The 24,566-nt window shown below is 32.0% G+C and overlaps 1 protein-coding gene across 1 annotated transcript in view; it reads right to left on the bottom strand.

Annotated features, from left to right (window-relative positions):
• Nucleotides 1–5,189: 5,189 nt before the first annotated feature.
• LOC119637780 overlaps nt 5,190–24,566 on the bottom strand; it is a 102,150-nt gene continuing 82,773 nt past the window's right edge. The window contains exons 10-13 of the mRNA XM_038034063.1: nt 22,856–23,488; nt 14,944–15,875; nt 10,550–10,860; nt 5,190–6,001 (exon numbers count right to left, since the gene is read on the bottom strand). Coding sequence (XP_037889991.1) covers nt 5,742–6,001; nt 10,550–10,860; nt 14,944–15,875; nt 22,856–23,488 — 2,136 coding nt within the window. The 3' untranslated portion in view covers nt 5,190–5,741. The remainder of the gene's footprint in view (nt 6,002–10,549; nt 10,861–14,943; nt 15,876–22,855; nt 23,489–24,566) is intronic.

Genomic DNA, 24,566 nt, shown 5'->3' with positions numbered 1-24,566 from the left:
TAAATATGGACAACGCCGTTTTATCATTTTGAATCTACTGCACCAAAACCCATTTTCAAAAAGTCACGTTATTACGATTAAATTCCCAATTTTTATTGGACCTTTCACTTGGGTTGCAAAAGAATAAAAGATATCATGAGTAAGTGATTGCATACATCCGACTGCAACGTAACTTGTTTATGGTGAATATCGTAGGGTAGCGAGTTACAAAAGGCGACTGTATATATTAAAGAATAAGGACAAGTAAATCGTTGTAACTTTTTGTACATATTTGAACAGGTAACCATTTTAAAGAGCTTACTAGGGTAGTATTTAAAGGCGGTCTCAGTAAGCAAATCATTCATACGAAGATTTTTATACAATTTTTCTTTACCAAATTTATGGGCTTAGATTGCTACGCGTCTTCAGATGTCTCTACTCTATGTCAAGAACTTAAAACGAGTGAGAAAATAAGATTCGGTCATCACCAAATTCTTTATGCCCATCGCCGTTATCTTAGGAAAGCTAAAAAAAGAGAAAATAACTCAGGTTTCATGCTCTATAATATTGGCTGTGTGCGGTTGTTTTTTTTCTATTTCAAGAATAAAAGGATAAATTTATATGGTGTATGTATTCCACTAGCAAAAACACTGAAAATAAAGTTTTAACAGTTTTTGTTGCATAGTCATGTGCTTTGAAAAGCTTAGTTCCTTTTAAAATTCTCTTGCCAGTTTGTGGGCGATATGTTCATTTTTGTGAACGGGAGAATGTTTATTACAGGTACTACACAGATGGGCACGATTAAGCGCGTCGTGAATTTGAAATTGGCCAAGAACTCTTATACTTTATAGGATTTTTCAATCTTGTTTCTGTGCGTTATATATTATGACACACTATAAAAAGGCGTGGCCGATTTTTTTCACTTTTTTTACAGATGCAGAGCATTGCCCATGGAATATGCGGTTACATTTTAATAAATTTGTCTGCAGTAGTTTAAGAGTAATCAGGAATTTTTTTTATCGCTTTTAGAAAATGGAGGTTTATTCAGCGCTGTAGGCGTGTCCTTCGACCGATTTGAACTATTTTCAACACCAAACTGCGTGCAGAAATTTTCAATGTTTCTTCGAAATTTGAAGTCTATATCTTCATTTTTGCGGCCAGGAGAGCGCCAACAACACACACCACCCAGACACACAGAGGCACAGACATCTCAAGATTTCACGTTAATCAAGCAGCTTCTTCTTGGATGTTACAAACATTACGAAAAAAGACCAAAATGAGTGTTGCCCCATTTTACAGTGGTGGGTACAACAAGTAAGAACATTATAGTCAAGCAACACCAACCGTTACATACCCTATACAACATCGCTTAGTACAGTTATTCAATCGCTTTGGTAATAATACACCAAACAGTAACCCGCATATTGAAAGATTAGATTTTCTCTCCATATATGAGCTTGCTTTTCGTGATAATCCTTATATATGTTAGGCTCCGAAAAAATAGACCTATGTGACCCCAATCCCCTACCATTAAGCTTTCTTGCTCAATCGTTACTACGAATTAACCTTCATCATAAAATATTAAAAAGCCTTTCCGAAGGGCTTACTACTCACTAGATATCTTGCACGAAGTGGGGCCAAGAAATAGACCCATGTGGTTCAAATTCGATCCACTTAATTATTATATTTCATCACAAAAAAACTAGCAATTAGGTCTGTTTAACAAATAAGTGTTTACGTTTCATGAGATTCACTTTCGTCGTCCAAGTTCGGTAAGGTGAATTTCTTTGAGCCAATTTTTACCACGAAAGATTGAAAATTCTACCTGTTTACCATGTACAGATTCAGTTTCGGTAGCAAAGGTTATATGAGGGGGATCCAAAAGTTTAATGCAGCCGAATTAAGTTTTTCATGCCAATGTCGATATATTATTACACAGCTAATTTTGTCCGAAAATTTGAAGATTGTAATATGTTTCCATATAACAGTTTTTCAAAATAAGGCGTTTTATGAAGAGTGGTCGAAAAATTGGACCGATCCGAACCATTTTCAACAATATTGGTCGTGGGGAGAAAACACGTCAGTGCACCAATTTTCATCAAATGGTCTCCAAAATTTCGACCTGTAGGTTGAATACAAAAACACACGGACAAATATTAGACGGGCAGAGGGACAAACAGTCAGATAGGTCTAGATCGATTTAAAAAATATAATTGTGTGTATTAGAAGGTGGGGTATCCTAAGTTCTTCTGCGTGTTACACACATCCGCACTGACTTAATACACTATGTTCCGCAATTGGTATAGGGTGTAATAGTTGCCATTCATGATTAATGTTTTAATCTAAAGCTCCTAATGCTTAGCCTAGCAGATATTTAATTATTCGTTCATGGATTTTGTTTTATTCATTTAAAACCACAAGATTCGTAATAAACAACTAGGTAGACTATTAAGACTACGTTTTCAATTTCCCATCTCACGAAATTCATTTACAGATAATTAGACCAAATCGATTGTCGCATCCCCTATTCCGCTGACAAGAAACTTTTTCTGTTTATCGGTCACTTCGCAGTAATACATAATCTGTTTAGAAGGTTGCATACCATGCGTATCTTTATAAGAGTACAACAAATTTTGTTACAGTAAGGTAGGGCGGCCTGATTCTATCTGTAAGAGAAAGCGTCTTCAATTTGCCCTTCGCCACCTTGAACAAGTGTCGAAGTGCAACACCACACAAAATAGGAATGTAAACAAGAATGCAAAATCCAACAACAAAATCAAGTACGAAAAATTCAAAGCATTTGCGAAACCTACATATAAGATTTGTAACATACCTTTTGGAGATAAGATTAAAATCGGTATATTTTTAAACCGGAGTTGGATTAATAACATTTTTTTTTTATTAAAAGAGAAAAACGGGAAAAATAAATGTGTTTGTGGACAAATTCAATTAATTGAAATATTAAAAAAATTAACTTGTTTTTAACATTACATTATATGACTTTTAACAAATTTTATTAAAGCTTTGAAAATAAAAAAGTAGTATAATAATAATTCTCCCAATAATATCGGTTTAAGAAGAATACGTTAAAATTGCTTACTTTTTAAAAATTATTTCGAGTAAATTTTTAATTTTTGCCTTATTCTGTATTTATTTCCCTTCTTTTTTTGTAATTTGTGAATTCTTTGTTTGTTTTTCTTTTGTGTAATTCGTTTTAGTTTCTTACCTTTGGCATGTCTTTGAGTCTGTAATTATAGCTAAAAATATTGATTTTTCTCTTTTATGATTCTGACACATTATGAATACATGTATAATTATTATATATATATATATATATTTTTTATATATATATATATATATATATAATTATTGGCTAAATTGGTAAAATAATCACTATATGCGTACATACGCACATTTATACAGACATTCATACATACTTACATCCATACATACATACATACATACAAGGATACAGGCTTACAAACATATATGTATATATATATATACATATATATATACACTTATATATATACATATATATATATATATACATATATATACATACGTATATATACATATATGTATACTTATATATACGTTGTAATCATCCTAAAGAAACGTTTCATATTTTACAAGGTTTTTCCTAAATTTGGTTTAGGGGATCGGAAGTGGTATGGTGAATGAACGCGAATGTGTGAGAGAGTGTATAAAACCCTTATTACAAATGTGAACGTTTGTGTGCTTAGCTAATAAGAATTAAGTAAGTGACATAAATGCATGCAAAAACATGTACACATAATTTTGTTCAATATATATAATAAACCTTTGGTGTATCTATAATAATCCTTTCAATTTATTTTATTGTATAATACTTATAATTATTTTAATATAAATGTATGTATGTATGCATTCATGTGTGTTTATATATATATATATATATATATGTGTATATGTTTATATACTTTTGTATGTATGCATATAAATTTCTATATATAACAATTAATTTTGTCGGCATGCATTTATTAATGCAAAGAAGAATGCATCTGTCCGCCTGTGTGCCTTAATTGCGTATGTGTATTGTGTATGAATGTCTTTCTCATTACCTGTCTGCGATCATTTATTTGGATTGCTACTTACAAATTATCATCATTATCTTTCTATAATAAAGTACACATGTAATAAAAAGGATTTTAATTAGGCCTTGCATATCAAATATGACAAATAAACGGCAATATTCTATACCTTTGTAACGTTTTGTTGCGTAAAAACAGTTTCCAATATTTATTAAAATTGTAAAAATTTCAAAATTTTTTTGATAATATTTTCCAATTTTTTCACATATCATCTTCGTAACGTTCTTGTTATAACGCGTACGTAGTTTAAGTCAAGATTCATCATTTCGATGATTAATATGAAAAATTAATCTGAATACTTTTGATCTGATTACAATATAATCGATTTCATATTTCACTGTGCAGTTATTACAATTTCAAAGAATTTTAAAGAAATGAGTATGTTTTGCTCATTAATCAATATGTTTTTAATCGTCAATCATTAGGAGGTCAGTTCGATCGCATAGATGCAACATGCCTAGGGAAAACAAAAGAATTTTTTCGCATGAAATTTGAGTCAGTTTCATTTATTAATGAATACGATTGAAATTAGCTGCTTATCAACTTTTTTGCCGAATATTTGCTTCTTTCGCAATTAATTTAAATCGCTCGCATGAGAGACTTGCTTTGAATTCTTTTGTGTTTTGACATCACAACACTTTCGAGATTCCTTATTTAAACTATAAAACTTATACTTAATATGTATGCATTTATATCTAGGTATGTATTTATTCATATATTTATGAAGGTTTGTGGGTTCCTTTTTTTTCCTTTTGCCGGAATTTTCCTTTTGTTGTTGTGCTGATCTATTTTTTAACATATTTTTTTTGTTTTTTTTTTTGTTTTTCGTTTTGTTTATTATTTGTTGATTTTGTTTCTCTATGAAACATTTTAGAAAACTAAAAATTAAAATATTGCCAAACTATAGGGCAGTAATTTAATTCACATTTTGACATACAACTATATATCATTGTTTGTTGTTCTTGAAAGGTACCTAAATTACACAATAGTTTTTTGTTTTCGTGTTTTTTTATTTCTTTCTTTTTTTCTTTTTTTTTTAATAGTTTACATGAGTTTTAAAATAACAAAAGAAAAAAAGAAAAAATTGTTTACAATAACTTAAAACAGCAACAAAAAATCACAATTTAATGAGAGAGAAATGATTTATTTAAGGCAGTGACTTTGTTGATTGATTCTCTTTGGTTTCTATAATAAAACTTGAATGAAATCTTAAATAATACTATATATTTTAAAGTAAAAATTTTTATAAACAAAAACGTAAGCGTTTAGAAAAACTTTTTTTTTCACTTACTATTTAGTATAACACATTTTTACTCTATTACATTTTTACTATATTTAGCGGTAGAAAACTTTCCACTTTTCTCACGTTTGTTACTTGGTACATACATTATTAATATATATTGTACATCTTGCACATGCGCCGCTGTTATGGCCTCATCGGTCACTGTGCGTTGTGTAAAATTGTTGTGCAAGGAGTTTTTTTGGTAAAAATATTTTCATATCTTTTATGAGTTTTTGAATAGAGAGTTTCAATAAAATAACTCTTCATCTTGGTAGCCAGCTTTTGACAACATATCACACTGTGGTCTCCCGGTCAACGTGTATGTATTCGACCGGCTGTAGCCCGTGTCAGGAGGCCGGGTCAATGAAAAGAGATTCTTTTTTAAAGTCCTTTTTCAGTGTACTGCCACCATTAATGATTGATTTTTGTAGAACAGTTTTTTTTCGCTTTCTCAGCAAACCGAATATGCAAAATATCAGGCAGGCGGTAACAGCGGCTGCTATGCAGCCTAAAGCCGCAAAAACACCACCAGGCAATTCAAGCAATTTTCGGGCTGTGCCGCATTCTTCTTCGGACTCATCAAAACCTGATGGACAGTTATGGTGGCCTGAAAAAATAAAAAAAAAAAAAAAACATAACAGGAATACAAAACTGTTTTGTTCCTTAAAAATGAGAAACTTTTTGCGTGAAGAATAAGTCTAAAAATTACTTCATCTTTTACGTCAACTTGATTGATTGAAAAGTTCGTAGTATAAGATTAATATATCTGAGTTTGAGAAAATCGTAAGGTGTATTTGATTAATTGGTTACGTTTAAGCTAGACTACGTTTAAGAAAGCAAAATATAATTCGGCTCGCAGATATGCTCTTATAGTGGGTAAATTGAGAGCGGATTCATTAATATTTACTACTTCCTATATATTTCGACTTCACCTGTTACCAAGTTTAGAAAAATTAATTGAAAGGTAAACGTTTTTAATGGCAAAAAAAATCTACGGAAGAAGAATGGTAATCATTTCAAAAACATACGGGAAATTTCGTCAGAATCAAAGTGAATACAATAAAAATCCATTGAAAAACATATACTAAATTTAAGGAACAACATACTGAGAACGACAAAGTTGTTTTTGTTGGTTTTTTACAAATTATTCCACAACATTAAAATAAGTAATTAGTAGAGTAACAGGCCTCATCCCGTATCTCCGCTTGCTCAAGCATGAAAGATCAAAAATTTACCGCTGCTTCCAATGTTTCAATAATAAACTGGCAGGCGACGGCTTTCACGATGAAGCCATATGTCTTTTGACTAACTTGCGCATTGTGGTAGTGGTGGTAAAATTCCATAGTATTAAGCTTGCGAATCACGAGTAAAGTAATCATTCACATTTTCTTAAAAACTGTTGATCCGAATAGTTTTAGGTGATGGGAAATGGAGTTGGTATTATTTGTTTAGATATCAACTTCTGAACACGTCAACGACTGTGGGTACATTCTGCCCTGATTTTTTTCTAAAAACGAAACACATCAGAAACTTGAATTTGGATTTTGAACAACGGGACGAAGCGTGAACATATCGTTCTATCTCTGCTTTCTTTCTGCCTCGTATGATTACAGTTGGCGTTGTTTTTAAAAGAAAGACATTTCACAAGTAAGTGTTGTGGTTTTGAAACCAACAATATAAAAGTACGAATTTTTAAAAAGTCAGGGACAAACTTGATAAAAAAATAAATACAAAACTATGTTTTAAACGAAAATCTTGTTTTTATTTAATTAACTGGTTCAGTAAATAAGTTCCTTTATATGTGCCACCTATGAAAGGATGGCATACTAGTTAAAGCTGTTTCTCTACTTGACGTCTTGCGACTCTTGATGAGAGTGAGATTTAACTATATTCGTCGGATCATCTGCCCGTTCATTTTTGTGGGCATACTTAGTGTAAATAAAATTTAAATAGATAGTTCGCTTTGGCATACCGTATTTTTCGGGCTATAAGACGCACCTTTTTGCATAGAAAAATGGAGTCAAATTTTGTGTGCGTCTTATCGTCCGAAGGTAACATTAAAATATTTTTTCAATAAATTGTCTCTAAATTTGAGGTATGTGAGGTACGACAACAATAGTTCAAATGAAAGTAATACGAACGGTGACATTAACGAAATGAGTGATAGTATCAAAAGTGAAGATGAACTAAATATTGCTAGTACGAATTATGTTAATAATAAATACAAATTTTGATCTGCTAATAACGTTAAAATATATTTTTTATAAATTTGAAATGCGTCTTATAGTCCGAAAAATACGATATGTGTTCTTAGCCAATTTGTTTATAATAAATTTATGAATGTAGTTATTCACACACGCACAATCTTGCATTTGTAACAGAAGCTCGGAAAGAGTGTGGGAATTCAAAAAAAAAACATTTTTTTTTTTTTCAAATAACGTTTTGGGTCGTTTATTTTTCTTTTTTAACTAATTAATACGGGCTGGTATATACATATATTTATATGCTTACGTATACACATCTGCAGTCTTCTGTTGGTTTCTTTTCTATGTAATGTTTCACGAAACACTACAAAAACAAAAATAAAACTCTTGTAACGTAGTTTGTGCAGATTAATTAGATCAATTTCAATTTTAATCTTTCTTGAAAATGATGGATATCATGGCTCTACCACAAGGAGATTAGTTGATTTAGCGCTTATACGTCTTCATTTTCGAAAATCAAACGAAAACTTTGATTTCGAGTGTACAATTGCTGGCGCTGTAAAGTTTGCTACTTATTTGTTTATTTATTTTAAATTGATGACAAAAATAAAACCCAACCAACAACTAAATGAAAATTCAAGATGAACTATTACTCTTAACCTGTAAGCTAAATCTACTACAGAAAGAAATATGAGAAGAGAAATAATAATAATAGTAATAATAATAATATCAGCGCAAGAAAATAATTTAAATCTGGCCTTTTAGCGCGTGTTCAATTATGTGAGCAGTCGTAGTTATATTGCCCAGGATGACATAACTGTTTACTATATACTACGATTTGTTTTTAATTGAATTAATAGAATCGGTAAACTGATCAAAGTATTAAATATTTTTATTTTCATGTACACTTTTCTGTTCTCTTTTCTAAGGATCAGTTGTTGCTAATTTATTTAATTCGTATGCAGTAAGTCCTTTATATTTATTTCCATTTATTTTTGTTTCTTCCACTTTCTCCCATTTTATTCGAGGCTCGCTTTTTGTCCGTTCCATATAATAATCTTCTTTCTCTTTTTTTTGGTTTTATACCCATCAGCGAAGAGTGGGAGACATACTACGCTAGGCATTGCGATTGTAATAATCATACATACGCTTCAGAGCTTTCGCGACTTATGCGTCCGTCTTTCCATTCCGTTTTGGAAAAAGCGTCGTTTACAATAGACGAAAAAAGCTGAAATTAACTAAACACATGTATTCGTAATTTATATGGACGCAAATTAAGTTGGGAAGGGGGCGTGAATCATAAAAAAAAACCTTTCAAAAATGTATTAGCTTCAGTGATTTTAAACGTAAATTAGATATGGGTATCATATTTATTTAAGTTATTCAATTGAACAATCTAGAAGCTAAGTAAGTGAGGAAAAGGGAACAGCGAACATCCTCGATTTACATAAATATGAAGGTGGTGGCTATTTAAGATTTTGCAGCAGGCGGTTAAAACTTTCTTGCTTTTTATCTTCTTCTTTTTTTTTGTTTTATGTGCTTTCTTTGTACATTTTTTAAGAATCCTTATTCGAGTCTTGAATTTTCTATGAATAAATTTCTTATGCGGTTAAAAAGTTGAGGGTTTTTGTTGCTTTTCTGCTTTTGCTTCTGAATGGTTTGCTGTATGGTGTCGCCTCTCTCTGACTGCCACTAACTGTGCACTGTTGTTGTTATTATTATTGCTTACTTGTTTTGGCGTTGGTTTCGGTTTGTTCATCCATCTGACACTAACCAGTCATAAATAATTAAAAGTTAAAAAGCTTCCAAGTCGTACTTATTTATCATTTAATCCTTTCATATCTTCGCTAGATTCTGAAACTTTTATTAGGAATTTCTTTTTCTTCTCTTATCAACAGTTCAAAGCAAAGAATAACTTATCTGGTGAAATCTTCTTGTTTCCTTTTTCTTTTCTTAAAATAATTCCTTTAAAATGGTTAATTTTTTATTAAAAAAAAAAAAAGAACGAATTTTCACCGTATGGTAAGTCATCTTCAAGCATGGTCGGAGCTTTTTAAATTAGCCTTGAGGTGCTACGATTAAAAAATTTTAAATTTGAAAATCAGTTAATTGGCATTTAAGCTTTAAGGGAAAACCTGTCAATGTTTGGTTGAGCGTTTAATCGTTGTTAACGATAATATCCTCGAAAAGTTCCCTCTTTCTGTCTTTCGTATCAATTATTTAGCTTTTATTCATTTCCCAAACTGACAACACAAATGCCCAGCAATTGAACTTTCAAGGACTTTGCTTTAAATAACCATTTTAGTTAAAAACTATTCAATTGGATGAATGAATGGATGCTTTTTAAATCGAGGTCGGCCTGCATTTCAGGTGTAAGTAAATAAACAGAAATAAAAAAGAAATACGAAAATAAAAAATAAAATGTAAAGAATAAAAAAAAAAAAGAAGCAAAAATACAACTTAGCAAATAAAGCCACAAATTCCCATTAATTGAGAGTGTTGTTCGAAAGAAATTTAAATGCAAATAGAAAAACAAAAAATTTAAGCCTCCCTCCCTCTCTTTCACTCTTTCTCTCTATCTTTGTGACAATGTGATTTGCGAAAAGAAGGAAAACAAAGAAAAAATTTCGAAATAAATTATTAAAAGTCTCGTAAATTTTGTAAAGCACGACGTACAACGTAACGTACCACAATATTACCAGTTACCAGTTACTTGCTATCACATACACGGCAAAAGGTGAGTGGACCCCTAAAAAAAGCGATGGGGCAACAGAACAACGTGATATTTGATACAAAAGCAGAGAAGGCACTAAAAATAACAAATGTGTGCAAGTATATATGTATATACACATATATATGGGTATATATAAGGATATATATATGGATATATATATGGATATATATATATGAATGTTTATATGTGTGCATGTTTGTAATGTGGAAAAACTTACCATCGCACCACAGGCTGGCAGCTATGCAAGCATCAATTTCAGGACATTTATATTCACAATCTGACTCTTTTGGATAAAATCCAAATTCATTTAGTGTATCATTGCTAGGCCCACCACTAACACTACTACCACCAATACCAGGAGTGACAGCACCACTACCACCACCACTGGTGGTTACTGCGGTACTGCTGTTGTTCATTTGTAAATCAAATTGTTGCAACAAAGCATTTTTAGTGCGATATATTTCCAGCCACGTAAATGCTATATCACCTGGTTCTTTAAGTATCGGCTCCAACACTAAACTGACAGGTCTGCAAAGATAATTTAAAAAAGTAGAAATACAAAAAACAATACGAAATTACATAAGTTAAGTCTGCATAATCTCTGACACATGTCAATGTGATATAAATTTTGTCTATCGCTTGAATTGAATAAAAAAGAAAAGCAAAAAAAAAAAAAAATCCTTCGTTAAGTAAACTGTAGAGATTTTAATAATAAATAATTACGAAAACGCCACAAGATTCAACCGACCTGAAGAATGCCTTCGATTCGACATAACATCATTTTTTATATATCATTAATAATAGGAAAGTTACGATTGAGAGTCGACATGGAATGGAAAATGGCTAAGGTCATAAAATTTCCCGAAATAAATTTTTCGAAATTCCCGAAATTCTGTAAGCATATGTTCAAACTAATGAAATTCAAAGTAATTTTATAGCACGTTTTTATGATAGTGATAAATACATTGGTTTTTTCTTTGTTAGGTTAAGGTTAGGTTGTTTAGGTTAACATGTAATATTATTTCCACCCTTTAAGTTCAGCTTATCGAGATATATCGTTTGTCCATTTATGCATGCATATGCTTTGAGGTCGTTTTGCAACTTTCCCAAGTATTTACTTGAAAAAGCCTGCTTGCAGACTTGGCAATTTCACCCTCGCTAGCGTAGCGAAAGACTAGAAAACCAAAATTTTTCTAAAGAAATTCGAAACAACCATTCGAGCCATTCCATAGTTCACTTTCTCTATCAATAATTTTAATTAATTTTGCTGAGCGCAAAAAAATATAAAGGAGACCACGTGATAAATGAACTGAATTATACATTTTTATTACCAAATGTCAGTGTGAATTAAACTAAACTGAAGTAAGTTTGACTTGCGTTCACTACAAATATCATCTTAAATATATATAACGGCATTTTCTTCTGTTGCTTAAAGAAGAAGAAGAAGAAGAAAGTGAACGAAGGATTAAAAAGCGAGTAGAATCAGATAGACATGGCCGAGATCAGTTTTTATCATATTATAGAGTACGGTAGAATGTATGCGAAAATTTTTGTTGGTTTATCAAGTGCGGTTTACGAGTAATGAGCTAAAAAAACACGTTTTTTTTTGCTTTGAAGACAGAGGTGTTGTTAGTTTACGCGGTACTGCAATCGTACGCTTTGAGCGATTTGGCATATTTTCAATGCCAAACTATGTGCAAGAACTTTTAATTTTTAATGATATTTTAATATATACGATGAGAGAGTGTTTGTCATACAATTTCATACAAACACACACGATTAATAGGCTCCACATCGTAATTTTCTTTTCTCCGTTCTGCTGCTGTCTTCGGATCCGTATATATTAAAGTAAAAGTCTTAACGTATATCAAATAATTTTTCCAAAGGTTTTCCTCGCGCCCTTTTACTGAGCTGCTTGCTATATGCTACGATTTTTAACTTTAAACAACAAAACCAAAAATGTTCTCAAACTGTGAGACAAAATCTAGTAAACTACTTGATTTTAAGATAAAACGGTCCTAATTTGTAATTTTTTTTTTTTTTTTTTTTTTTTTTTTTTTTTTTGGAAACATTGCTTGAAATTTGATTATTGTTTTATTTTTTCGTTACTACACGAAATCTTATTTTGGAGCTGCAGTCAAAAATTTAAATCAATCGAATAAAAATTCAGGTGGCCAGGGTTACTACCGTAACTTAAATAAACATGATTTGAAGTTTCCATAACTTTTTAGATCAATAAAGCTCCTCGGTTCTCTCTTTTATGTTTTGCAAAGATTTAGAAAATTTAATTTGTTTTTACTTTGAAATGCAAAGTGAAAAAAATCTGATTACAGATATCTAAAAATTGGTTTGACCTAAATATTTAATTTTTTTCTCGTAATAAGTACTAATTTACCTCCTAAACAACCTGTTGGCCTTGATAAGTTGTTGAGGAAAGCATTTTGTAGACTTTTCAAAGTTATTCAACTTTCTGGACACGTTTATGGGTAACCGATGAATGCTGTGGGTAAGTGAAATTTCGGCATTTTATTTCTATTCTTGCGGTTTACAGAAGTTCTCGTTTTTATAAGAACTGAGGAAATTAGTTCGAGCAGCTTAACATCCTATCCCTCTTTCTCTAACTGTAGCCCTTGGGTCGTCTCTAGCCTATACTTTTGGGTTATGCAAACGAAAAAAGGACAAAATTGCCTGAAAGGGAGTTCATTTCGGTGAGATGTTCCGTGGAAGACATTTCCACAAATAATGTCAATATCCAAACAATTTATTGAGAAAGACAATTTGATCCAAATCTCAATTAAAATTGTGTTGGATTTACGTTTACTTTCGCAATCAAAAAATGGATAATTCCTTTATGTGCGTACAATAATTGAGGGAATTATCTGATGTCGTAGAATGGATCTAACTTAGTAAACTTTTTTCTTTTTTTTAACTTTTGGAGGATTGAGATTAATTATGTGGAGTAGTTTTTTTATGACCCCCCCCCCCCCCCCGTAAATATTACTACTAGGAGTATGACATGTGGTATCATTTGATGTTGCACAAGTAAAAAGATTCGTTTAACATACTTTTATTTATTAGATAAAGTTTCGTAATATAATTGGAAGTAATTTCATGTGTGTTCGTATTGGTTGAATATTAATAATTAAAAATTTATTTTATATTTTTAAATAATATCTTCGTGATCAAAAGCATTTAACTTTTTAGCTGATCCATAATCCAGTTTATTATGATATTCTTAGTATATATACATATATTTAGTATTGCCTCGTTCTTATCGTATACATATCTTACACATGTATATATTTAAAAATATTCATATATTCGAAACGACAGACTAAATGACGTGTTGTCAAAAATCGCATATTCGCACATATAAACCGTATAATGAATGAGTAAGCGAAAGAGAGGAGGAAGGCGCTGAGGTAACGGGATTGAAATTATTTTGAATTTTGTATCATTTTATTTCCATGTTGTTGCATTTAATCCGCAAATTGCTGACACTAGCGTTTAAGGATAAATTTATCCTTCATATTTGTATAAGTAAAAATATATCTACACATTTATATATAAAAAATATATATGCATGTATATATATATATATATATATATATATATAATATATATATATGCGTATACGTATTAACGAATATTTGTGTTCGTGGCAATCTACGAATGTTGTTACAAAAGTAATTGTGCAGAATCTGCAAATAGATGCGAAAAGGACCATAGGACGATAGGACCGTAGGAAAGCAGGCCAGACTATGGCAGTAAACACATTTTAACAGGATATGCGTAGATTATGTGTGAGTATTCGTACATCGGTGTGGCGTAATCAAGTACTACTTACAACTGTATATACAATTGTATACATATATATATATATATATTTATATATTTCTCAGCCTGTTTGTATCACTTCTACATGAATGTATGATACGCGTTTATGTACATCTATAGACAACTGTAGTAGTAATTTATCGACTGAACATTCGCAGCATTACAATAAAGAAGAGAGTTTGTGGGCCCTTTCCAAAACTCACGCATATTTACATATGCATATGTATGTATGTAATTATGCATTTGTACATCTACACATATATTTCTGTATTTGTAGCTATTATCCTTTTACATACACTTAAGTGAATTGTTTTGGTTTTTGGAGTTGGGAAAATGAACACTAAATATGCAACCAGACATATATATACACCCAAACACCCACGCATGCACACATACAAGCTACACACATTCAACCACCGACAAGAACAATAATAATTTCAATATTTCGTAACATGAAGTTGTCGGACCAAAGTTTTACAGTTTGGCCATAAGTTTGGAAATACGTTTCGTCTTCACTTCTTTAGCCAAAAGGCAACATGAGCTGCGAAATAGATATCGTTTTTTAATTAATGTTCAAACCTTCTGGAAAAGTTACGCAAAGTGTGCTCACTTTACTGCTTATAACATGGCTTTTGTCACATTTCTATTAATAACACGGCTATCCTGCCGTATTTAGTTTTATCGGTTATGCAACTTTGTTTTTTTCTCATATAAAAATCTTGACTGGGGGATGAATGTTAATTGTGATTTAGATTTGTTCTCATGTAAACTTACTTGTTGGTAAATATTGGTTGGCCGTTCGTCCAGTCCTCGGAGAATATATGGAGAGAGGTGGGACGTGGTCCACTCTGAGCAGGGCATACGACCCGCATTGGTCTCAAGGGACGACCCGAATAAATCATTAAGCGATTTTTAGTGTGACATCTCATAGCATCTTCTGAAGTGGGATCCACTGGTAAATATGAACCCCATGTTTGCACGAACAACGACTTGTCAAGTGTTTGAGCTTCGATATACCACGATAAACCCTCACAACTGGAGTCTTGCGATTTCATTGGATATTTGATTTCATCTTCTCCTCCCGCTCCTTTCAATTTTAATCGTTTTCGGCATTCACTTACTCTCTTAAACTCGTACGAAGCGAAGAAGTAAACATCTGCAAAATCCTCCGATATATTTAATTTACTGACGGTAAAGGTTAATTCCATTATGCGTGAGTTGGAGACAAACGTCAATGGAGCATTACTATACAGGACACTTGAATTATCACAAAAACAACCCAATTGTATTTTCACGTCACGAAAGGGTACATCGTATAGTTTTAATTCTGTTATTCTACCCTCGGGATCCAATTGATTGCATTTCGGCCGACCGGTGTGCAGATCATTGTCTGTGGTGCAAGTAGTGCCGTCTCCAAAGGAGACATTATGCAACACCAAACGCACTCGTTCCGATGGTCCTGCCTCGAAACGATATAAGCAGGTAAGATTTTTGGCACCTCCTCGTCCGAAAAGGAAAACGTTTCGCGGAACTTGTACATTGCCTTTTCGCTTACGAAATACACGTGAACAAAGCGGCGGTATTGGTTCCTCACCACGACGACCCGGCCAAGGTTCACCACCTTGCTCGGTATCGACAAATTCATAATTCAATGAGAATTGTGCTGGAAAAAGGGCGGTACCGGTATGCGTATGAAATTCGAGTTTCTACGAAAAAAATAAAAATAATTATATCTATTAATTTCGAAAAAAATTTTTTGTCTAAAAAGTACAATAAAAAAAATTTGACATTATGCAGTTTGGCGCGTCCGCTGTTTATAAGAAAATTTTCCAGAAACGGGAAGTTAACGACAATTTTTGTTCCCGTTGGGGCTTGTTGGTTGCAAACACGAGACCTGGTACAGAATGTAAAAAATTTTTGAATCTACGAAATAAAATTTTCAAAAGAAACAAATAAGAAAATGGTATTCGGCTGAGGTCGAATCTGGCATGCCCTCATCGTTAAAATCACTAGCACACCTTCCTTCCTTTTATTTATCTTTAGTAAAAGGAATGGTTAAGATGTCATAACATTCGTCCTAATTAATTTAGAATTAATATACTTAGGTGGTCACCTTCCACTTACCAAGTCTTTTCATTTGACACCCTTATTGACGATATTATTAAGAAAATATTCATTAATCAGCTTGTGGTGCCCACCATATATATTTTAAAATGAACACCTTTTTAGGCAGATAATATGCCTTCATTTGAGGAATGTACAAAATCATTTTAAATATTCTGTATTGCTTACCTTGTAATAAAGAAGTATAAAATTTAGAAAAAATAAAATAATAATAACTTTGTGTGGGCATGGTCGATTTTTTCCCACTTTCGCATATAAATAGCAAAGTTTTCCGTAAAGTAAACTGTATGTAGTGGTAAGATTAATCTCCATATAGCAAGCAAGATTAATAGTGTATACAGCGTGGTAATTTAAGTAGATCGCATATGAATATATAAAATTTATTAATAAAATTTGGTGCAGTTCACGTAAGTTTGTTATTGAAAAGCTGAAAAGCTGGTGGCATTTCGAATTAATAAAAAAAAGGGTAGAAAATTTAGATCACAGAGTCTCTAATCTTGTCTTAATCCTTTTTCGCCTTATTTCATGTATGTCAAATCATCCCAGCGAAATTTAAAACCGACTAACATAGTACGATATTATTTCAACAAATAGTTCGTCACTCACGATGGTGGATAGAGGCAGTTACGTTACAGAGACGAAGAATTCGTTCATATATTGAGCGAAACATTGTTGTTTGGAAACTGAAGATGTTGCCCTTTTATAATCGTTGTATATATTTTTCGATAATCTGGCTTGACAATTTCCTTTGCCTATGCAGTCATCAAGAGGGAACTAAGCCTTATCATTACCAATGGTTTTCGATTAAAAATATCTCGAAATTCCCAAGCATGTAATCACAAGGCATGTAACTGGCTAATATATGGTGTTGAAAATGTTTTAATAATTAGAACAGTTGACATGGGGTTTATACTTGCGCTGATCAAGGTCTATTCAAGAAATCTGATACAAACTGTTAAGGGAAAGCTAAATTCTTCGACAATTGCGAATGGCTCTTCAAAGACAATTTCATGACAGTGACTATTGTGTCTGCATATATACAAAGTGGGCGAGCAACTGGACATGCTCTCCATCTGCCAACAAACCACTCTCATCGAAACACTACACATGTTCTCAATGTTATCTTTCAGACAGATTTAACGGTGGACAGGCGAAAATGTATATAGACGGGCAATTCCCTATCACATATATACATTTCACGTTATTGTCTAACCACATGCCACATGAGCTAGAGAACTTCTTTTCTTTAAATTTGTTCTAAAAAGAATGGAAAAACAGTACGATGCCCAGTTTCTAGAATTAGCTAGTTGAGATTAGCTGATAGAACGGCTCGTATGGGCAGCATTCTCAGGCACAGTTATAAATTTATTTACATTTTACTCTCCTCTGTGTCTTATTTGCGATAGGGCAATTATGCCTTCGCAGTGACGAAAGAAAAGTTTTCACGATGGAACTTAAATTTTTGATAAATGATTGGATAACAAATGTCTGTGCTACCTGGTTATTATTACTATGAGAAATAAGTCAAAGTCGATCATCATATAAACTCAAAAGAAACGAACGGAAATGGAGTATCATTTTAAAAAGGTTATATATAACAACACTCGAAAGACGGCGAAATGTTTAAAAACCACAACATAAAGAATTGGATTACGGGCTGAATATTGGGTTCGTATCTATGGCTTAGTTGGTTTTTGAATTCAACTTGACTTTCACTTTGTTGATTTAAACAATACGTGGAGAAGTTACTTGTGATTTCACCAGATACGCAGTCACGCCTACAATAGAGAATTGATTAAATTTCTTCGTGTTGGAATTTTTGTTTTCACCATTTGCTCGAAAGTGTTAAATTTGAATTCGTTCATTTTCTTTTACATTTTTCGTATTAGCCGTCATCAATGGAATTTAATTTTATTATAAAAGTATTTCTACTGCCAAACAACTGGAGAGAGCTAATGAAAAAAAATGAAGCAATAAAAAAAATCCGAATTATGCTAAATTTATAAAATTATTTCTGTAAATTATAAACACTACCACCATCGCCGGCGCTGTCACTTGTTTCTTATATAAGCTAAAGTCAACAATCAAAAAAATGTTGGGAAAATATTTATGAACACATAAATAACTCTTTTATATAACAAAGGCAACAACAAAATTGGGAAGAAAAAACCCTCTACTTTAAATATAAATAAACAACAATTTACGTTAGCTGGCACTTGCTACTCCGACGAAGCCAACAAAATGCAAATATGTAAATGGAAGATGAAAATAAGGAAAAGAAAAATAAATAATATTTATATATATATATATATATATATATATATAAAGAAATAGCGTATGTGTTAAAAAATTCAACAGCGAAAATTCAACTCATTTCACGGTTGGCAATAAGATTGCAAATGTTGCCAAAATTCAGAGGCGTGTGACAAGAAAGAAAAGCGGGAAGTTGTATTCACCTTAGAGCGAAGCCAAGGTACCTATCATTAAGTTCTATTTTAGTTAAATGTAATTTAATGTTTTTTTATTTTTTATTTATTTTTTTCTTAATAACGCATATACATGAGTATGAATGATGAAATAATTATTTCTGAAACAAATATTTATGAAAGATATTGTCTTTCGCGTAGGCAGATCCCTTCTATTTTAAACTACACTTTACATATTTAAGTGACTTTGATCAAAGTCAAGTTCTTCAAAGCGTTTTTTTTTGATTTTTGTTTAAATCAAAGACTTTTTTGTGAATAAATCATGGATTAATTCAATAACGAGTCCCACCAGTAATGGGAAATACAAATATGAATTTTTTGTGTTTTAAACGGCAATTAGATCAATATATAAATTAATAGACGTACAGAGGGACGAACTTATTTGTCTGACGCTCACATCTGAATGTTACTAAGGGAATGACAAATGCTGTGTTCATACCATTATTTTTTAGTAGCTACATAAACATAAGCTATTGAAGGGGTGTAAAAGACTTAGGTGCCTTGTAGATATGCTAACTTACAACGTAGCCTTTGCTAAGGATAAGGCAAATAGTAGCAAGAATTTGTTAGCTGCTTTGGCGGCGGTGTGTTATTTTGTAAATTTGTATTTTTCTGGTTTTTTTTACGAACCACCAGCAAAGGGCCCCACGCTTTCTCCTTGTGTATCAACAGTAGCACTCAGCTTTCTAATTAAATTACATGAAAGTCTTTTTTTTTTGGGTTTGTTCTTTATTTCTATTTCTGGTTTGTTTTACGTTGCTTTTCTTTTCTTTTCTTTTTTTTCTGCGTTCAAACCGAGAAATGTCATAAAGACTCTTTCATGATATGCCTTCGGGGTCTGTAGGGTTGAATTGTTGTAGTTTAGAAATGCAAATAGTGAAGAGGGAGTGACGAAGATTGTTTGTGTACTCTATGTATACATCTATACATATATACATGCACATATAAATATTCTACATATTTATTTAAGCTTAAGCGGTAACAAGGGACTCAAAAGTTTCTGTTAGCTTAATGTGACTAACCAACTCACTACAGTAGTAACATTATTGATAAAAAATTCTTTTAGAGCTTTTAGTAGCCAAGGCTATTTCGACTTAAAACTTTGTTTCTCAACATCCGTAAGGATAAAAACATCATAATCAAGCATACATAAAGATGAATCCATATACATATATATTACATTTATTCCCCATATGACCAAAATAACTGAAATCAGCAAATTAAGTTTATCAACATGCTCGGTTATAGATTGACGTAACTTTCATGTAAACGCCCGGCAAATATTTACATTCGCCTGTTCGTGTCTGTTTCGCCACTTATGACAATTTTATATCTGTATATCGTGAGATTCGTAAAATTTTTGATTTTTGGCTTAAACTCGCCAACTCTCCGTGCTCGTTATAGTACCTTTGGGCTCCACGCTGCCGCGCAACTTGACTTAACTCAACTCAACCAATTCAAGTGTTTAAATTTGATTTACTGCCACGACAGCGACTATGACCTGTTTTGTGTACACACAATACAACGTGATAAACTCCGCCACAGTCAAGATGTTCATGATGGCAACAACAAAAACATAACGTCGTAATTTTAATCAAGGTAAATAGAAAAATTGCAATTTTTTATTTATTTGCTTAAGATTTCTCGCCCCTCTTTCCCACCGTCGTCGTATGTCTTCCAATTCTATCATTTTATATATTCACATAATCACAGTAGTTAAACTTTCTTTAGAATAGAGGGGATAAAGTAAGGCGAACATTTTAAATGTTACGCTTAATTTATTAGCATAGGTTTAACAATTTATTCGCTTTAGTTCACTCCCAATGCAGGCCAAGAAATACTAATCGATATAGTCATTCTCTTTAGATATGTCTAAATATGCTCCTACTAATCATTCTTGAAAAAAAAAAAATTGATTTATCTTTTAAATCATTTAGATACCGTTAGTAAAAGTCACAACGCTTTTCATTTGCATCATTTTAACAATATATAAGAGAAAAAAAAATCGATAAAAGCAAAAGAACGGTCATCAAGTAAGCATTATTTTTTATATTATTTTAATATTTACTTTCACTTCACAACGACTTATTCTCACCATTTCGCTCACCTTGTGCGTATATATTTGATTTTCGAACTAATTTTAAAATGCCTTCTTAATTGATCATAATATTCTGATTATTATAATATTAATAAAATACGTATGTACTTTTATGCTGCATCACAATTCGCAATCACAATTTTTCTCGGGCATATCCGTTACTTTTTTCTTTTTTTTTGCTTATTTTTGCATTTGCTTTTGTAACTCGACAACTTTGGCGTTTATACCTATTTTCCTATTCCATCATACGTTTGTGTTGATGATTTGAAATTTTCGATTTGCCGTTAACGTGATTGTATTGTTTGATTATAATGTTTTTTCATTCGTATTTTTGCACATCCGCAGCTCTTTATCCTCCACGATATTCCTTGTTACTGCTCTTTCATATTTTGGTTGGTGTTGTTCGGTCATACAGAGTATAAAACCGCAAATTGTGTTGTGAACCGCAAAAAGACCATTAAAATTTTATGACTTAATTTCATGTTATGGTATTTTTCCACACCGAGACAAACAATGATAAAATGCGAGGCAAAAAAAAAAAAAAAGCGAAAATTATATTGGGAGACGAAAATGCTTTGCAGTAATGAAAAATTTACAGCGCAGACTTTGATTGAAAATACTTTTTTTATGTCTCTTTGTGAAAAGTGCAAGAGAGTTCTACTGTTCTACGATCATCCAGGCGAGAGAAGCCAAGCATTTATTTCAAACGCTTAATGTTTCCATATAAAGCGATAAATATAAGAAAAATTATGATTTTATTGCAAACTTAAGTTAACAGCAGACGCACCATTTTATTACAACAACAAATTTGTCTCAATACTATTTATATATAATTTTTTTCTAAATTTAGAATGGAAGACCTTTCGATTTTTTCAATAAAATAATTCAGATCAACACAAAAGCTAAAACTTTCTAATCGTCGAATAGCTATTGAATATCCTACGTCATTTCACTTATAATAAATATATTATTATTATTATTATTATTATTATTTTAATTTTAGACTAATGAAATGAATTCTTAGACTAAAAAAAAGACATTGAGCACTAGCAACACAGGCTATCGGCTCTATAATAAATATAATATATCATCTATGTCCATCCATTAACTAGATAATAATAGATGTCTTTTTTATATTAAAAGTTAATTTTTTTTTTTTTTTTTTCTTGGTGAGAACAACTTTATAGACTGTTAGCGCAATAAATTTATATGTCAATTCACAAATAGGTCTTGTGTTCTTGTATAAGAAAGTTTAAAGTTAAGCAAAGAATTAAAGAAAATGATTGCATTCAAACTAAAAAAATGGTTGTTAAACGTAGTATTTTTCATCGATTTTCATCATAATTTAATCATTTAATGGCCGACATTTTCAAAATTAAATGTTATATAGGATGAAGTAGTTGGCTTATTAGAATCCATATCTTTGGACCAAAAAACGGCATTATATGAAATTTCATTAAAATATTTGCACGCGTTTGTAACCCGCAAGTTGAACAGGAAAGTGACTGTACCCACCTAAAGACAGTTTTCATTTTGACAATCGTTTTAAATGGAAAAAAAGTAATAGAACTAATAATATATTCGACTAAACTATTAAACTCAACAAAAATTGTTTTTAATGAATCTTGAAAATGATTGAACCGTCTTTTTATTAACATTTGTTATTAGGCTGCAATCAGAGGAGCATTACATTGTCTTCCCAATCCCAGTCTTTCGATTTCACTCCAAATGGCTTAAATTTTTCAATATACTGACGTGAAACGGTGAATATCAAGGATATATGATACTTCAGAGCTAATTCATTGTAACTTTTTCATTAATTTCTCTCAAAATGAAATAAAAATCCACTTGCCATTAGAGTACACAATCAAGCATAAGAGATATGTTAACTAACAAATATTTCCGGAAAATCTTTCGGGCAAAGAATTTCGCTTCTTTTATGACAAATATGTGTAAAAAGGAAAAGAAGAACGCTTACCAAATCTCTGCCCGAACTAACGTAACTTTCCAATGGACTACATGGCCTTAATCTGTTATAACCGATTGTGTTGCCGTGATTGCTGACGGCGGTATGATCGCACAATTTCGGTGTTTCATAATCGTAAATTTCCAGCATTAGACGTCGTTTACCCTTCGTACTCATCAACGCTATAGGGTTTTTCTCTCCAACACCGCTGCCACCACTGCCACCAGCACCAACATGTGCTGTTTCCTTGAAATTTTTACTTGAAATGTAATTTAAGGTATCTTTAACGGATGATATGCCATTACCGCTTGGCTGTTTGCCGCCACCGCCCATCTGATAGCCGCTGTATTTATTCTCCTGATTAAATATGCTTGATTGGGTTGGACCATAAACGTATGTGTCGACAGGATTCCAGGCATTATCTATGTTAACACGTAGATTTTTGCCCAATTTGGGATTTTGCGGGCTATAATAGTAGTTGCCATAATTAGTTTGATCGACAGTTGTTGTCTTACCGCCATCGGGCGATGATGCAACGGGAGGTGGAGGTGGTGGCGGCGGTTGACCGGTTGTTGTTTTAATCGGCACATACGTACCATAACTATCCCACATGCGTAAACGTGTTATCCAAGGTGGAAGATCAGCCTGTAAATGGAACATATCACATATCATTAACATAGCACATTGTATTAGTATAACATATATACAATAACATTAAAAAAAAAATTTAAAAAAAAATAAGAGAATTTGCTTTGGCCCAAAAGAAAAAAAAAGAAAAAAAAAAAGAAAAATATGTTAAAATATTAAAATGCCTTGGAGATATTTACTTCCAAACGAAGCATATGTTCATATTTACTCATAGGAGTAAGGTGGTTCGGAAGTGTGCTTTGTTAGCGTTGGCAGACAGTAGGTGCATGGCAAAACACACGCATATGCACACCCATACGCGTAGGCAGCAGTCAGCAGGCTTTGTTTGATTTTCTTATGTTGCACATGTTTTTCTTAGATAATTGTTATTGTGCTATTCTCGTTGATGTTCTTGTTATTGTTGCTATTTTTGTTGCTGTCAACATTATATGATTTGTATGAAGGACTGTGCTGTCTGCTACCATGTATACAATTGATATTGTGTTGATGTTATGATTTATGATTTGTTTTCTTTTAGATACCCATTCAAATGTATATGCGGACTAAGTAACATGCATATGATTAAACACACACACACACACACACACACACACACACACACGCCCACACACACACAAAAAGAGAAAGAGAAAAATTTATAAAAACAAAAAGAAAAACATCCTTATATATTCTGTTTATTTTACATTTCCTTCAACTATATAACAAATATTGTGTTCTTTGCCTTGTTTTTGTTCTTGTTCTCGTTGTTGTTTTTGTAAATTGTTAAAATAGTAAAAAAAAGAGGAAAATAAAAAACATTTCTTTACTGGGTAGATATGAACAGTACAACAGTACAACTTTAACGTTACACTATATACTGCATATACATCTCAATGTATACGTACATGCACATATGTACAAATTGAAATTTTAGAGAGTGTTACAAAAATAAATGTTTGTATGTGCCATTGTTGCTTTTATTACGCCCTCCAGCGACAGTTAAGTTTGCTAAAGTGTTGACATAAACGTGTACAAATTTGTTGTCACATATTTTTTTGCTGTTATTATTATTATTATTATTATTATTTGCTGTTAT

Source organism: Glossina fuscipes, unplaced genomic scaffold (genome assembly GCF_014805625.2).
Source record: "Glossina fuscipes isolate IAEA_lab_2018 unplaced genomic scaffold, Yale_Gfus_2 61, whole genome shotgun sequence".
Lineage (NCBI taxonomy): Eukaryota > Metazoa > Arthropoda > Insecta > Diptera > Glossinidae > Glossina > Glossina fuscipes.
This window is presented reverse-complemented; position numbering and strand designations above follow the sequence as displayed.